The sequence below is a fragment of the Oncorhynchus mykiss genome, chromosome 4 (genome assembly GCF_013265735.2).
Source record: "Oncorhynchus mykiss isolate Arlee chromosome 4, USDA_OmykA_1.1, whole genome shotgun sequence".
Taxonomy (NCBI): Eukaryota; Metazoa; Chordata; class Actinopteri; order Salmoniformes; family Salmonidae; genus Oncorhynchus; species Oncorhynchus mykiss.
The window spans coordinates 2,389,731-2,408,374 of NC_048568.1; the positions used below are offsets into that span (position 1 = coordinate 2,389,731).

General features: G+C 42.5%; 1 protein-coding gene across 19 annotated transcripts in view; it reads right to left on the reverse strand.

Moving 5' to 3' along the window:
* Window positions 1–18,644, reverse strand: part of adgrl2a (adhesion G protein-coupled receptor L2a) — a 201,169-nt gene that overhangs the window by 44,642 nt on the left and 137,883 nt on the right. For 18 of the 19 annotated variants that reach the window (XR_005051450.1, XM_021599928.2, XM_036975487.1 and 15 more), the window contains one exon: window positions 17,306–18,106. The exons of the other annotated variant lie outside the window; for it this stretch is intronic. Coding sequence is in view for 17 of the 18 variants with exons in the window: in XM_021599928.2 (XP_021455603.2) it covers window positions 17,306–18,106 (801 nt within the window). In the remaining variant the exon portion in view is untranslated. The remainder of the gene's footprint in view (window positions 1–17,305; window positions 18,107–18,644) is intronic. 19 annotated transcript variants of the gene reach the window in all.

Here is an 18,644-nt window from a genome sequence, read left to right on the forward strand (position 1 = left end):
TCTGTTCACATCTCAAGGTACTGAAGCAAGAGTTTAGAAATATAATACAATTTTGAACACAAAATGATGTGCGAGGAATTTTATCCCTTTTATTATCCCATTAAGTTGTCCGTAACATGGAGGACTTTAAAGTGGTATTTGCTGTTGCCGTTTTATCCCCGTAAATGTACGCAAATTCACTTAAACAACTACTGAGCTCACTGAGTGAGAGTGCGAAGCTCTTGCTTCCAGGCTTGCAGGGAAGACAGACATCACCACCATATCTATCGCTTCAATTGGATAATGGGACTGGGCTGATGGAAATAGTGTGCCTGGCAGCGCCCCCATGGTGTGGATGGAAGACTTCAGCACAGCCCAGGCTGAAGGGATCCCTCTTTGAGGTTGGCTGGTTAGCTTGCTACCTGCTGCGAGTTAGTCTCTATTGACCATTGGAAACAAGTCAATGCGCTTCCTGCCTAGCGGGAGCCCAAGCGGGTCCGCAATGGCACTCTACTCCCAACATAGTTCAATACATTTGACCAGAGCCCTATAGGCCCTGGTCAAAATTATATACACTATATAGAGAATAGGGTGCCATTTGGAAAGCACCCCAGTCTTGGCTTCAGTAACTGCCTCTACATGATGCTTCCTGACTGAGACACAGACCTCAGACCTGAAATGGTGACATGGAGAAGTTCTCAGCTGACTGGATGTTTTGATACGGAGCTTGATGGTAAAGTTGGCTGTAATATATATGCATCATTTGAAAGCCCAGGTAAACTACTGAAAATAACTATTCAGTCCTGTATTTCACATATACGGGTCACATGTAGACAAGCTACCTCTGCAGATTATGCAGGTCTACTAGTTGTCTACTACATCGCTTGACACATAATAAGTGTATTATCAACAGTATTTACATCATGTTAGGCCAGGAGGTAGTTGGAGAAAAGCCATGAATGATTTAAGTTCTCTCTATACTGTTTGGATGAGAAAATGTTTACATCTTTTCCTCCTTCGGACAGAAGTCAGATTGATGTGAAAACACAACATGAATCCTTGATGTTTAGAGTTATTGAAGATGACGGGTTCACTCCCCAATACATCAAGATGCATGTGCAGTGCTATGATTCAAATACATTCCTTGAGCATGTTAGCTAATGATATTATGTCCACACCTCTCTTCAGAGAGCAGATCCTTGCACAGGCTTGATGCAGCACTCTAACTCCTTGCTCTAGTTATGGTCATTTCCATGTAAAAGGACCCTTAAGCACCAACATTTGAAGTTCACAGGAGCATGTTAAATCTAGTGTCAAATGAAAGCTAAGGGACTAGATTTTTGAGAAATTAAAGCAGATATAAATGTTTCATTAATATTAAATATGAGGAATAAGCCAAGGCTTCGATTTCTGGTCAAACAGACGGAAAAGGGGTATTCTACCATCTACCATAAAAAGTCTTAAAAAGGTAGTATAAATACAACAACAACAATCATGTTGAAGTAAAGACGCCTGCCAACTTATATCAATACATATTTAGTTTGAGAAATTATTTGCCTTGTGTAAGTTTAAGAAAAATTGCTATGTGCTTTGAAATAGCATTACCGAAAACCCTCATATCTTTAAAAGTTCACAGAAGTAAAAAGTAAAGGTAGACTTGCCAATTAGTTATGATGCTTTTACTGACATGTATTTTGTATTTTCAAAATTCTGGTGGCCCCCGGAGTGGCGCAGCGGTCTAAGGGGGGGGGGGGGGGGGGTTCAAAAATGTACTAAAAACAAAAAATTCTGTTACAGATTTTCCCTAATGCTGTTACCACTTCGCAACAGAATTGATGCAATTGAATTGCTTACAATAGTCATAAACCACAGTTGGATCACCTGTACAGTCCTCCCTTCCGCTGGCATACTGTTATGTTCAGCTCATAACTGTTTTCTTTCTCTTTCTGTCGTCTGGTGGTCAAAGCAAATGTAAAAACAGTCTGTAAAACCCCTCCCACTCACTCTTCCCCCCTCCGTCTCTTCTCTCTCCAGTTAATGTCACTTCTCCTGTCTGCAGGCTCAGCATAGTTCCGTTACCTTGGAATTGCCCTTTTGCTAAAAGACGTCCAATTGCATCTAATTGAAGTCTGTTCCTACAATCTGTCGCGTGGGTTATCAGCACGATAACAGTGAGGAAATTACATGAGGCTAGGCTAACTGACTGTAGAGTGGAGCAAAATATACAAAAATCCATATCACGATAAATTGACTGAATCAATACGATAACTATACATAGAACAATAAGTTGATAATATTGTGCACGTTGTATGTATTACCCTTCAAACTACTAGTGCTAGATTGAATGTTGTAGCTATCAATTGTCCCAACAATCACCCATTTTAGCAAACATTTTAAACTTCACATTTCTCTATTAAAGGCTTATTATCATAATGAACGATATCAGCAAAATGTCGAGGATAACTGGACGGTGTCGATAATTTTCGGTTTATTGTCCCAGCTCCAAAATTGAGTAGCATTCTTTCTCCTCTAGAGCTCTCCATTAGGTACACAATATATACAAAAGTACATGGACACCCCTTCAAATTGGTTGATTAGGCCACACCCGTTGCTGACAACTGTATAAATTTGAGCACACAGCCATACAATGTCCATAAATCAAATTTTATTGGTCACATACACATGGTTAGCAGATGTTAATGTGAGTGTAGCGAAATGCTTGAGCTTCTAGTTACGACCATGCAGCAATATCTAACAAGTAATCTAACAATTTCATAAGTACCTTATACATACACACAATTGTAAAGAAATGAATAAGAATATGAACATATGAATATACGGATTAGCGATGGCCAAATGGGATAGGCAAGATGCAGTAGATGGTATAGAGTACAGAATATACATATGAGGTGAGTAATGTAGGGTATGTAAACATTATATAAAGTGGCATTGTTTAAAGTGACGAGTGATACATTTATTACATCCAATTTTTTATGAATAAAGTGGCTGCAGATTTGAGTCAGTATGTTGGAGCAGCCACTCAATGTTAGTGATGGCTGCTTAACACTGATGGCCTTGAGATAGAAGCTGTTTTTCAGTCTCTCGGTCCCAGCTTTGATGCACTTGTACTGACGTCGCCTTCTGGATGATAGCGGGGTGAACAGGCAGTGGCTCGGGTGGATATTGTCCTTGATGGTCTTTTGGCCTTCCTGTGACATCGGGTGGTGTAGGTGTCCTGGAGGGCAGGTAGTTTTCCCCCGGTGATGTGTTGTGCAGACCTCACTACCCTCTGGAGAGCCTTGCGGTTGTGGGCGGAGCAGTTGCCATACCAGGCGGTGATACAGCCCGACAGGATGCTCTCGAATGTGCATTTTTAAAAGTCTGTGAATGTTTTTGGTGACAAGACACATTTCTTCAGCCTCCTGAGGTTGAAGAGGCGCTGTTGAGCCTTCTTCACCACGCTGTCTGTGTGGGTGGATCATTTCAGTTTGTCCGTGATGTATACGCCGAGGAGCTGTTTCCTGAAGTCCACGATCATCTCCATTGTTTTGTTTACGTTGAGTGTGAGGTTATTTTCCTGACACCACACTCCGAGGGCCCTCACCTCCTCCCTGTAGGCCGTCTCGTCGTTGTTGGTAATCAAGCCTACCACTGTAGTGTCATCTGTAAACTTGATGATTGAGTTGGAGGCGTGCATGTTCACGCAGTCATGGGTGAACAGGAAGTACAGGAGAGGGCTGAGAACCCACCCTTGTGGGGCCCCAGTGTTGATGATCAGCGGGGTGGAGATGTTGATACCTACCCTCATCACCTAGGGGCGGCCTGTCAGGAAGTCCAGGACCCAGTTGCGGGGTCGAGACCCAGGGTCTCGAGCTTAATGACGAGTTTGGAGGGTACTATGGTGTTAAATGCTGAGCTGTCGTCGATGAACAACATTCTTACATAGGTATTCCTCTTGGCCAGATGGGTTAGGGCAGTGTGCAGTGTGATTGTGATTGCGTCGTCTGTGGACCTATTGGGGCGGTAAGCAAATTGGAGTGGGTCTAGGGTGTCAGGTAGGATGGAGGTGATATGATCCTTGACTACTCTCTCAAAGCACATCGTGATGATAGAAGTGAGTGCTACGGGGCGATAGTAATTTAGTTCAGTTACCTTTGCCTTTTTGGGTACAGGAACAATGGTGGTCATCTTGAAGCATGTGAGAAAAGCAAATTGGGATAGGGATTGATTGAATATGTCTGTAAACACACCAGCCAGCTGGTCTGCGCATGCTCTGAGGACGCGGCTAGGGATGCCGTCTGGGGCGGCAGCCTTGTGAGGGTTAACACGTTTAATTGTTTCACTCACATTGGCTGCGGTGAAGGAGAGTCTGCAGGTTTTGGTAGCGGGCTGTGTCGGTGGCACTTTATTGTCCTCAAAGCGAGCAAAGAAGTTGTTTAGTTTGTCTGGGAGCAACTAATCGGGTCCGCGACGAGGCAGGTTTTCTTTTTGTAGTCCGTGATTGACTGTAGACCCTGCCACATACCTCTTGTGTCTGAGCCGTTGAATTGCTACTCTACTTTGTCTCTATACTGACACTTAGCTTGTTTGATTGCCTTGTGGAGGGAATAGCTACACTGTTTGTATTCGGTCATGTTTCCGATCGCCTTGCCCTGATTAAAAGCAGTGGTTTGCGCTTTCAGTTTCGCGCGAATGCTGCCATCAATCCACGGTTTCTGGTTGGGGAAGGTTTTAATTGTCGCCGTTGGTACAACATCACCGATGCACTTACTAATAAACTCGCTCACCGAATCAGCGTATACATCAATGTTGTTGTTCAACGCTAACCGGAACATATCCCAGTCCACGTGATCGAAGCAACCTTGAAGCGTGGAATCAGATTGGTCGTACCAGCGTTGAACAGACCTGAGCATGGGCGTTTCCTGTTTTAGTTTCTGTCTATAGGCTGGGAGCAACAAAATTGAGTTGTTGTCAGATTTGCCGAAAGGAAGGCGAGGGAGGGCTTTGTATGCGTCGTGGAAGTTGAACAATGATCCAGCATTTTCACAGCCCAGGTAACACATTCGATATGCTGATAAAATTTAGCGGGGCCTGTTTTCAGATTAGCCTTGTTAACGTCCCCAGCTACAATAAATGCAGCCTCAGGATATGTGGTTTCCAGTTTACATAGAGTCCAAATAAGTTATTTCAGGGCCGTCGAGGTATATAATGCGGTCGGCATTTGATTATAAGGAATTCTAGGTCAGGTGAACAAAAGGACTTGAGTTCCTGTATGTTTTTATGATCACACCACGACTCGTTAATCATAAGGCATACACCTCCGCCCTTCTTCTTACCAGAGAGATGCTTGTTTCTGTCGGCGTGATGTGTGAAGAAACCAGGTGGCTGTACTGACTCTGATAACGTATACCGAGTGAGCCATGTTTCCGTGAAACAGAGAAGGTTACAATCTCTGATGTCTCTCTGGAAGGCAAACCTTCCTCGGATTTCGTCTACCTTGTTGTCAAGAGACTTGATATTGGCTAGTAGTATACTTGGGAGTGGTGGGCGACGTGCCCGTCTACGGAGAGAAGACTGCTCCGTCTGCCCCTTCCGCGGCGCCGTGGTTTTGGGTCGCCTGCTGGGATCCGATCCATTGTCCTGGACCAAACAGTGGATCCGCTTCGGGAAAGTCGTATTGCTGGTCATAATGTTGGTAAGTTGACGTTGCTCTTATATCCAATAGTTCCTCCCAGCTGTATGTAATAAGACTTCCTGGGGTAAAAGTGTAAGAAATAATACATAAAAAAACGAAACACTGCATAGTTTCCTAAGAACGCGAAGCGAGGAGGCCATCTCTGTCGGCGCCGTAGAAATGGCAGTAGAATGGCCTTACCGAAAAGCTCATTGACTTCCAACGTGGCACCATCATAGGATGCCACCTTTCCAACAAGTCAGTTCGTAAAATTGCTGTCCTGCTAGATCTTCCCTGGTCAATTGTAAGTGCTGTTATTGTGAAATGGAAACATCTAGGAGCAACAACGGCTCAGCCGTGAACAGTTATTGTGCTTCCAGAGGCAGTTTGGAACTCAGTAGTGAGTGTTGCAACCAAGGCCACACAAACTCACAGGACAGGACTGCCGAGGGCTGAAACGCGTAGCGTGTAAAAATTGTCTGTCCTTAGTTGCAACACTCACTACCGAGTTCAAAACTGCCTCTGGAAGCACAATAACTGTTCATTGGGAGCTTCATGAAATGGATTTCCATGACCGAGCAACCGCACACAAGCCTAAGATCATCATGCGCAATGCCGATGTGGTGTAAACCCATCCGTCATTGGACTCTGGAGCAGTGGAGACGCTTCACGATCTGGCAGTCCGGACGAATCTGGGTTTGGCGGATGCCAGGAGAATGCTACCTGCCCCTTAGTTCCAGTGAAGGAACATCTTAACGCTACAGCATACAATGACATTCTAGACTATTCTGTGCTTCCAACTTAGTGGCAACAGATTGGGGAAGGCCCTTTCCTGTTTCAGCATAATGCCCCGGTGCACAAAGCGAGGTCCATACAGAAATGGTTTGTCAAGATCGGTGTGGAAGAACTTGACTGGCATGCACAGAGCCCTGACCTCAACCCCATCAGACACCTTTGGGATTAATTGGAATGCTGACTGCGAGCCAGGCCAAATCGCCCAACATCAGTGCCTGACCTCACTAATGCTATTGCGCCTGAATGGAAGCAAGTCACTGCAGCAATGTTCCAACATCTAGTGGAAAGCCTTCCCAGAAGAGTGGAGGCTGTTATAACAGCAAAGGGGTGACCAACTCCATATTAATGCCCATGATTTTGGAATGAGATGTTTGACGAGCAGGTGTCTACATACCCTACATGACCAAAAGTATCTCTTGTTTGATGTAGACTCCTGTTTTGCTGATTCTCACTGGTTTTTGCTCTGTAGAACAGGGGATTGTTTTACGAGCAGCGCAAAAAAAAGGAAATTAATTCACTTTGGCAATAACAATTGTTTCAGAAGGCTGTGCTGTTACTTTGCCTTGTTAATTCAACAGAATTGCTGCCAATATGCAAGTCCTAAAAAATATGTATACATGGATGACACTTGTTATGGAAAAGGCCCTTGATGATCCTATTTTTTAGTTTTGCATTCAGGTTTCTAAAGGGATTAGAGATTAGCCTTCTTATGAAATTGATGACCATTTGAATTAAACTGCACATAACTTAAAGATGCTCCAGAACTTTGGCAACTACACATTATTTTTGAAACCTCCCCGCTTTGGGCTGGACGTGTCAATGTGTAATTCATACATGCATGATCTATGAGCATAATTACCTCAATTAGCTATGAAATCCTTCATTTGAAAGTAACTGTTTTTCTGGAAACTGTGCTACGCCATTTTCTCTAAATTTTCCCCCACTTGGGCCAGTCCCCTAGTAATTAGAGTTTAACCAATGAGCTTCACCCCCTCACCATATGAGCAAAAGGCACATGATGCACCCACAGCAGAACGAGAGAGAGAGCAATGATTCGGTGCACAAATCTCCACGTATGCAAAACTTAGTCTGCAATTTTCAGGGTACACTTTTGGCTTGTGACCACTACTTTTTGAACTACTGGCTAAAAACTATACAAAAGTACCGGAGAATCTCTTTAATAAAGTTGGATACAAATAGGCCTACACAATGTTTGTGCTTCTCTCACCCTTATTCAAATATTGTGCTATTCAAGTTGATGCAGTTTGTTGGTCTGTAATACTAAGAGCTAGATAATTTCATTACCTTGATGCCGAAGATTCCTTTAATAAAATGAAAACTGGGAAGAATTAACGCAACAGTTATTCAAATGGACACTCCTACCATGCTGATGCTGGTTTGCAATATACAGTGATGGCTATCTTTGGATAGGCAGCGGTTCGTCCTAAATGTTTATAGTGCAGTTCTTTCGACCTGGGCCCAAATGGCTCTGGTCAAAAATAGTGCACCATATAGGGAATAGGGTGCCATTTGGAATACATCCATACTCTTAGGGGTTCAATTTATTGTTTGTTCTGCTGTGGCAGCAGATTCCTCCTGCCTCACATCTGTAACATATGCAGATGAAATACATGTTTTGTTCACCTGTGAATCCCTCCTGTACAATTTCCTTTTGATTACAACTCAAGCAAATCTATCTCAGATTGGAGAAACCAGAGAGGATCCCCCCAATTAATGTCTGTTTAGCACTCAAGCCCAAGAGGGACCTTCAATTAACTGTCATGGAGTTATGAGTGTAAGGTAGAGATATCCTCCAAAGTGCTGAGAATTGTCAAACATGGACACATTCATAACCTCTTTATGTGATCGCCGCCCACATCTTTTTGCCTGGAAACATATTTTCATCGCTCGGTTATTACTACTTTGGGTATAGGGCATGGGTTTCATCTGAGATGATATGACAATAATCCAGGAGAGGAAGGAGAGGAGAGAGAGAGGAGAGGAGGGGGGAAGTGCTGTCTCGTGTTGTCAGAGCTGCATCGAGCATAGATTGGACTTCTCCAGGCCTCACCAGTCTTGGCGGAGTTGAAAAATGAAAACTGACAGCGAGTGTGTCTTTTATATTATGCTTAATGGCCGCACTTACGATGTGCACCGCATGGTTGTTCACATGAGTAATGCTTCATACACGTTATCAGGGGCTGTTTATCTGGAGAGAAAAAAAGGGAGGAAAACCTATAGGGAAGGTTTGTGAGACCAATGTTTCAGATAATTCGCACATAAGAGGTAAAATAGTATTTCATTTAATTTGTACCAACTATTGCTTGTCACTGAAGAAAAACCAACAACATTGTGTCAAATAAAACAGCTGAAAAGATCTCCCTCTGAGATTCTCCCTCTGCCTTTCTGGTGCAAAACTAAAGGGGTCCTTTAAACACAGGCTTTTATCAGTTGTGAATTATGGGTCCCAGGTGGTAATCAGCTCCTAATAGAAGAGTACAAGCAAACAGAATAAGTCAACAGAGGCTCAAATAATTAAAACCCTGTTTCTCAGATCAAAAAGGAGCCAAGTTCAGCCTTTGTGAAAGGGCCAAGAAAATTATACCAGGAAAATAAACTAATAAGCCATCTACTTCAAAAGTAATTTGAAAAAAATAATGAACCCCTTATCGGCTACAGTGAACTGCACAGGGTTCCGTTTACCTGAGCTGTAAAGATGGAAGTGATAACCTCATGACCAATCATTGCAACCAAGTGTCACATTTTTGCTAAAGTGCACACATTAACATCGTCCTATGTATTCATTAATTTCCCCGGGCTTTCAGTGAAAGATCCACCTGGAAATTATACTTGCTGATTGTTGTGATAATATGTCTGCAGTAAATTCCAATATCCTCCTATCATAACAATAACACACATGAAAAAATTAAATAACATTGTTTGCTTCAGAGATATCAGCAATATAAGCAATTCCTAAAGATGTATTTCCTAAGAGTAATGTACTTGTGTTTATAGGTCCATGTCTGTGTCTAAGCGAACAAAACCTAATAGCTGTTAGAGGTTGTCTCGAATGGAACACATACATTTAAGTACAGAGAGCAGACACACACACAGCAGCTGCCAGACTAGAGACTGCATTTTTTTCTCTCAGCTTTCTCTACTGTACGTGCCTCACATTTCAAGCATTAACTCAGAGTGCAAAGAACTAGCCTACATTTGGTGCCATACACACTGGGTGTCTATTTCAGAACATCCCCAAACACACAGACAGACACAGACATACAGGCAGGCAAACAAACCACCCAGCAGAACATCCATCCACACACATGCACACACACACACACACACACACAGCCCAATCCCAGAACAAATATTCTCAAAGGCACAATAACTGTTAGTGGACTGTATAGATGTCTCAATAATAATAGTGACTTCAATATGCATTGTTTAAACCATAATCAAACATGAGACTGAGCTGATCCTTTCAGCCATACCTCAGAGAAACAGTAATCATCCTCTTATGTAAAACAACTCTGTGACATTGTGAAACGTAACCCAAGGCTGAGGGTTGCCCACATATGCTGTCATCACACATCATTTTGCAGTAGTTTGTTTGGACTATATGACACAGTAGATGTCTAGTTCAACATGATGTAACCCAAACTGTTAAAACGTATTACCTTCAGTGTTGGAATACAACATATCATACATGTGGATGCTTGGAAGTGCACAAATTGTTCCATGTCTTACAATGAGTGCAATAATAGCACCGTTTGGGAATGTGTGGAGGGAAAAACTTGAAATCGATCACATTTTAGAGTAATAGCTGACATCCAACCCTGTGTATCAAAAAATACACTTCTCAGAATTGAGAATTTTTTGAATTGAAAAACCTATAAATCTTCAACCACAGGGACATCCCTACTGTATATTAATAAATAGGATCCAATGGAAACACATTGTGAAATCCCAGTACATCTGGGAATGAGCCAGCTAGAACAGCCCTTGTCGGATGAATCACGACTGAATACAGAAATAATATAAAAAGATATGGACTCATTTGAAGGAAGAAGTGAGCAGAATCCTGAGAGGGAGAGGAAAAAGCCTCAGAGCGGGTGCCGCGCAGGGGCCGGGGATCCGTCATTGAATTAGCATGTTCCTCCTATCATCAGTGCAGATTGCGGAGGTAATTCATTCCTCCATTGCTAATGCAGAGGAGGGGAGGCGGTGTGGACGCTGCCGGCACTGGCAGGGACGTGAGTCTGGAGAGTAACGGGAGTATAGAAACGCTGCCTCTGGGCAACAGATTGGCTTGCTGAAGTCTAACGCTGATCCTGGCCAGCAGACTAAGCCAGACACAGGCCCTGTTCAAATCATAATACATAATAATAGAATCCACCCTTCCATTCTTGTTTCCTTCAGGTAATCACAGATATATAAGTGATTGGATAGGTGAAAGCAAGTTCGCCACCCAATTTTTCCCCCCAATCCAACCAATTCTGGTTATGTGATTACTTCAAGGAAGGGAGGTAGGAATGATGCATTTTCTACAGGGCCCATGGCAGTGCTGCTCATCTACAGGGACATGGGGCTATTGACTATGGAGAACAATGGCTCTCGGTATCAGCAGCCACAGTAAGACAGGCGACAGGCCCGTCGACGTGTGTCCACACCAGAGAGAGAGAATGTGGGAGGAATAAAAATGGCAATTTTCCACATCAATACGCTCTCCCTTTCAAGTGATGTCCACTCGGACGCCGAGGACATGGGGTTGGTTTTGTCAAAACAAGCAGTGTCATCTTTTGCACATTTTTCCTCAGCACCTTGATCTCTGATCCGGGATAACTCTGGAGCATGTAGAGAGGGGCCTTCGCTGTTACCATGCAGAGCACCTTGGCTCACTGCGAGGCTATGCCTTACACATTCAATCCCCTCTCTCTCATGGTGTTCTAGGTATGTGCACACATGTAGCACCCATTTCCATCCATCCTGTGAGCAGACCTGAATAGAATGGTAGAATGGCCCACATTTAAGAGGTACAGAAAATTATGAGATTAAAGAGTTGATTGGAAAGCTGTGAATTCACCTGAAATGTGGGGTGAACTTGGCCATTTGCTTATGTGTTACAGTTAATGTATTAGCACGGTTTTCTTGTATTGTGCTGTGCACTAATAAAATAACGCAACAGCAGGCCAACGTTCGGCCACATAGAGATACTGGTGAGCTAATTGGTAAATTGTGTCACTGGCGGCATGGCGCGCACCTTATAATTTACAATAAATTGGGTCATTTGGAGCCGTAAGAGCAGCACTTGCAATTTGAGTCTCGCCAGATGAAATTGCATACCAATGTATTGACATCTAAACAATTAAGAAGCTGTTGGTGAGTTGTGTGGGTCTTAATTGGCGCTCAGGGGGATTTCTTTTATGAAAGCAATCAGCAATTTCATTTTACAACTCAGGATAAATAAAGGGGTTCCCCAGCTAGGCCTGACCTGTGTCCAATTGAGCTTCTAGACCGAGGCCCAATGTTCATCTCTCAGTCAAAAAGCAGCTTTTTAGATGCTTACTCAGAGAATTTAGACAATCTATCTGTGCTTTGGATGCATAAACAGGCCTTATAATTGTGTGCCCGATGAGACTTCCAGTGTAATGTCTTATTTAATGTAATCATCTCACTAACAGGAGCTGATGGAGGAATACCTCTTTTTATGAGCTGTTACATGAAATCCGTAGTGGTTTAAAAAGAGCTGTGACGCCATGTGATGTAACAGTGGATTAGAGTTCATAGGTGAGACACATCTGGGTGTGATTGGTCATGAAAAGGTGGCTCACCTATTTAACTTTAGGGCTGTGATGGTCATGGAATTTTCACACTTTGTAGTTAATGTTGACACTAGATTAAATATTTCTGACTCATATATTGATGGCACATAGGCCGTTTTCAAAACGAGAAGTTGTTTTCTAGGGGTGGTCGCTCTTTATAAGGTTATAGGGTATTTGTGCCAGCCCTATTTCACTTACACTTCCAGTCACTGCGTGTTGGATTCAACCCCATCCACTCCCACCTGTCAGCGTGATCCCACAGGCTGATTCTCTTGCGTTGACATAAACAGCATTTGCACTAGACAAGGCCCCGATCTATCAGGGTCTAAAAAAAAATTCCTTACACAACTTCATGTGATTGAATTCTATGTGTTAACAAAATCTGAGATATAGTTATGTTGTAACTTGAATTTAGACACCAATAGTGAGTAATGACTTTCTAAACAGGTACATTTTATTTGATGTTATAAGAATAGTCTAACTAGTAGGGTTGTCAAACAATAAAAAAATGTAATAGAGTTAATCACAGGATTTGTTTGCGATTACTCACAAATTCCGAATTTGCTCAATTTCAGCTGTGATTTAAGAATTTTTATACAAAGAACATTACAGGAATATTGACTGTCAAAAATGAGGTAAATTGAGAAAGCACAACCTTCTCTAACCTCAATGTCAAATAGTTGTACATGACAATGTAGACTTTAGCTATATAGATTATGTATTTTGGATGTTTAATCATGATTGCGATTAATCATGATAAAAAATGGTGTACCCCCAAAAATGTTAAAACAAAACTCTGACAGCCCTAAAAATTACACAGTAAGTGAAATTACACAGTAACAATAGTTTTTTACTGAGGTACAGTTTATATAAGGAAATCAGTCAATTACAATAAATTCATTAAGCCCTAACCTATGGATTTCACACATTTCGCACTGCCATGGATTGGCCTGGGAGAGCATAGGTCCACCAACTGGGGAGCCAGGCCCAGCCAATCAAAATTAGATTTTCCCCACAAAAGGGCTTTATTACAGAAATAAATACTCCTCAGTTTCATCAAATGTCCAGGTAACTAGTCTCAGATGATCCCGCAGGTGAATAAGACGGATGTGGAGGTCCTGGGCCTGGCGTGGTTACACTTGGTCTGCTGTTGTGAGGCTGATTGGACATACTGCCAAATTCTCTAAAAAGACGTTGGAGGTGGCTTATGGTAGAGAAATTAGCATAAAATGATCTGGCTACAGCTCTGGGGACATTCCTGCAGTCAGCATGCCAATTGCATGCTCCCTCAAAACATGATACATCTGAAGGCATTGTGCTATGTGACAAAACTGCACATTTTAGAGAGGCTTTATTGTCCCCAGCATAATGTGCACCTGTGTAATGAGCATGTTTTTTAATCAGCTTCTTGATATGCTACACCTGTCAGGTGGATGGATTATCTTGGCAAAGGAGAAACGCTCACTAACAGGGATGTAAACAAATGTGTGCACAGAATTTGAGAGAAATTAGCTTTTTGTGCATCTTTCATTCTTGGGATTTTTTATTTCAGATCATGAAACATGGGACCAACACTTTACATGTTGAATTTATATTTTTTGCTCAGTGTAGTTAGTGTTTAGGCCTAAGGGTATAATGTAGGTATCTTGCATCCCAGACGAGCCCCTAAATAGGCACTATGTTACAGCCCAGGTTCTCTGTGCTGTGTGAAGAGTTAAGGATGCTTGTTGGACACACGTGACTGAAACCCAGTCTTATTTTGTACAGCACCTTTAAAGTGCTTTCATTTCTATATTGGCATTCAATGTGCATTCAACATATGTGTTAATCAACTGAGCATTGCAACTCTATTCCGTAAATCTGCAAAAATGGTATTGAAACCATACAGTGCCTTGCGAAAGTATTCGGCCCCCTTGAACTTTGCGACCTTTTGCCACATTTCAGGCTTCAAACATAAAGATATAAAACTGTATTTTTTTGTGAAGAATCAACAACAAGTGGGACACAATCATGAAGTGGAACGACATTTATTGGATATTTCAAACTTTTTTAACAAATCAAAAACTGAAAAATTGGGCGTGCAAAATTATTCAGCCCCCTTAAGTTAATACTTTGTAGCGCCACCTTTTGCTGCGATTACAGCTGTAAGTCGCTTGGGGTATGTCTCTATCAGTTTTGCACATCGAGAGACTGACATTTTTTCCCATTCCTCCTTGCAAAACAGCTCGAGCTCAGTGAGGTTGGATGGAGAGCATTTGTGAACAGCAGTTTTCAGTTCTTTCCACAGATTCTCGATTGGATTCAGGTCTGGACTTTGACTTGGCCATTCTAACACCTGGATATGTTTATTTTTGAACCATTCCATTGTAGATGTTGCTTTCTGTTTTGGATCATTGTCTTGTTGGAAGACAAATCTCCGTCCCAGTCTCAGGTCTTTTGCAGACTCCATCAGGTTTTCTTCCAGAATGGTCCTGTATTTGGCTCCATCCATCTTCCCATCAATTTTAACCATCTTCCCTGTCCCTGCTGAAGAAAAGCAGGCCCAAACCATGATGCTGCCACCACCATGTTTGACAGTGGGGATGGTGTGTTCAGCTGTGTTGCTTTTACGCCAAACATAACGTTTTGCATTGTTGCCAAAAAGTTCAATTTTGGTTTCATCTGACCAGAGCACCTTCTTCCACATGTTTGGTGTGTCTCCCAGGTGGCTTGTGGCAAACTTAAACAACACTTTTTATGGATATCTTTAAGAAATGGCTTTCTTCTTGCCACTCTTCCATAAAGGCCAGATTTGTGCAATATCCGACTGATTGTTGTCCTATGTACAGAGTCTCCCACCTCAGCTGTAGATCTCTGCAGTTCATCCAGAGTGATCATGGGCCTCTTGGCTGCATCTCTGATCACTCTTCTCCTTGTATGAGCTGAAAGTTTAGAGGGACGGCCAGGTCTTGGTAGATTTGCAGTGGTCTGATACTCCTTCCATTTCAATATTATCGCTTGCACAGTGCTCCTTGGGATGTTTAAAGCTTGGGAAATCTTTTTGTATCCAAATCCGGCTTTAAACTTCTTCACAACAGTATCTCGGACCTGCCTGGTGTGTTCCTTGTTCTTCATGATGCTCTCTGCGCTTTTAACGGACCTCTGAGACTATCACAGTGCAGGTGCATTTATACGGAGACTTGATTACACACAGGTGGATTGTATTTATCATCATTAGTCATTTAGGTCAACATTGGATCATTCAGAGATCCTCACTGAACTTCTGGAGAGAGTTTGCTGCACTGAAAGTAAAGGGGCTGAATAATTTTGCACGCCCAATTTTTCAGTTTTTGATTTGTTAAAAAAGTTTGAAATATCCAATAAATGTCGTTCCACTTCATAATTGTGTCCCACTTGTTGTTGATTCTTCACAAAAAAATACAGTTTTATATCTTTATGTTTGAAGCTTGAAATGTGGCAAAAGGTCGCAAAGTTCAAGGGGGCCGAATACTTTCGCAAGGCACTGTATGTGTTTCAGTTCAATGTCTGGCTTTTTATAGTCGTATAACTTGGAACTGTAACAAAAATATTTTAATACTTCTTAGATTTAACGAGGTGACAAGTGTTTTTGCTACTACCATTACCATAGCTGTATGTAAACAGAAATGTAATATACTAGCTGCCTTTATGCTGATTGTCACCTATTTGTATTTGAGTATCTGTTAATGACAATCTATTTGCCAAATGGGAAATCGGAAAAGAAAATTACATTTTGCTTGTAATGCTGCAAATATTCAATCAAAATCCACAAATACCTTGTTATTGGCTAAAGAGACACTTCAAACAAGTTGCTCGTAGACAGTAATAAAGGGAAATGAGTGCATTTTCATCTTCCTCCCCTTGATGACTTCACTTCAATCCAGTGCACCCACTGCACACTAATTTCCCCCCTAAGGGTCTGTATCTAAACTTAGGAGAAGTTATTTTGTTACACTAAAGCCTGTCTGGCTCTTACTATAGTGGGCATGTTCCACTGGTTGAACCCAATTTAGCCTCCTCAGCCCTATCAATACAAAAGTGGGCTAGCAAATACATTAATAAATATTGAGCTGTGGTAATCTGGAGGAAAGTTGCTTGACCTCCACGCTCATCGCCGACTGTATGGAGTATTACATGGATTTAGGACTCGGGGTGAGGAGGGGATTAGGGTAATTACAGTTATTATATGCTCAATGTAAAGACTATCTGGGGCCTAAGCGGCCTCATGTCAATTTTTGACAGTTAAATTAAAAACATATTCATCTGACATGACCCGAGTGATTGATCCCTTCCCCGTGTTCTCTGCCTCCTTGTCTTCCAGAAGACACACTGTTCCTCATACTAGCCTGATAGGGTGAACTTTTTTTTTGTCATTTAGCAGACGCTCTGATCCAGAGTGACTTACAGGACCAATTAGGGTTAAGGGCCTTGATCAAGCGAACTTCAACAGATTTTTCACCCCGTCAGCTCAGGGATTTGAACCAGCAACCTTTTGGTTACTGGCCCAATGCTATTAAACACTAGACTACTTGCTACCTGAACAGTGCCTGATGGGGATTAAGGGTTTCTGAACCAGGGGGAATAACACTTTGTACCTGTCCAGGAAGGTATGATTCCAGTTGTGGAGGTAAATTTCCTCTCTCTCTGGGAGAAGAGCTGGTGGCAGCAGCTACCCCCATGGGCCTTCCTTTGCACTGGGGACGTGGGGGAACGCCCGCACTGTAAATCCAACTAAATCCCCCGATACTGATCCCTTATGAGATGGTAAGTGGGTGATGTTGTTTACTGCTGAGCAAGACGACTTCACCCCGAGAAGCTTCATGCACTCCAAAGCTTCCGTAACATATCTAACACATATTCAATTCTAAATAAACAAATCTGCCATCCGTGACACTTGACACGCAGGCTGTGGAATACCCAAGGAATATCAACACACTTAGTGGCAGCTAAGTTCGCAATGTCACAAAATGCAATTTACCAGTATTGTGCGCTAAAGAAATGAGATGCTGCTTACCGTGAGCGGGATCGGGTGGTCCGAACTCCAGATTATATCTCAGGATGTAAAAATTATTCCACACGTATAGCTGGTTATCTCTGGGATTGTAATCCACAGCTGCGATATACTGGTACTGGTTGGGAAAGTGGATATCTACATACTCTCCACGGTTCTGTTTGGTATTGTAAACATAATCTATTAAGCTTTTGCTGACTTCACTCTCGTTATCTTCATATGTGGACCTCACTACGTAGAGTACTCCACAGATCATGAAGGCATTGGAGGCCGATCGCTTGTCATACGTCGTCTCCCAGGTGGCCTCGAAGCGCAGTGTGTAAGGGTTCAACTGGCTGATGACCATCATGCCATTGTTCTGCTCTGTGGCGTAGATCACCCACAGGCCGTTCTCATCCACGGCCAGGTCGATGTCCGTTTTCCCACCCCACTTGTAGGGTGACGTGTCATGATAGTTGGCGTTATTGATGATGGCCTCGCCGCTTTTGATTCGGGTCCGTATGTCAAACTTTACAATGTTGCGGGTTCTCTCTTTGTTGAAAAACACGGCCCCATCGTAGACCACAAATCCAGTGCCGTCCACCCGGTGGGGGAGCTTGTACGTGATGGTTTGCCGGGCGTTTTGGAAGTCGTCGAGGGAAGAGTACTCAATGAGTGTGTCTGTCCGGTAAGGAGTCCAAGGCATGAAGTAGATTTTGTCACCGGCTTGTAGAGGGTCTTTGCACCATGACCCAGCTTGCTGCTCCGCTTCAAAGAGAAAGGAAGGATCACCGACAGCTTTCAGGGTCCCAGGACAAACAAAAACTAGTGATGAGGGAAGAGTAAAATAAGAAACAGATTTAAGTCAACAAATCCAAGTGAAACGTATCAAAATAGCAGAAGACAATGTCAAGATATCTCTAATTTCTCCATTTTGTTTTACGGGTTGTCCAAAAAGAGAGTGGGGACAAACACACATTAAAGTGCCCAAAAGACAACTACAGCTATAACCAATGTTCACAAGCAGTATGGGGAGTTTGGTTTTGTGCATAGAAAGAAAAAAAGGAATAGGAAAGTTGTTAAGCAAATATATAGTATATGAAGTAATAACATAACTTTCTGAAACAAAAGAAGCCTTGTCTCTTAGACATCTACTGTAGGGGAATAGAAAACAAACGAGGGGGAGAATAGAACAGAACGAAAACCAAACAAAATTCCTGTAAACAAAAAAGCAGGCAACTAAAGTCATTTGGCAACAGACTGGAGGTTTCAATCGAGAGCAGGATTCAGCAGGTCTGAAAATGTGTATTCTGAGACATTTGCCACTTACACCACTCGTTTTACCATATACCTGAGAGGTTTG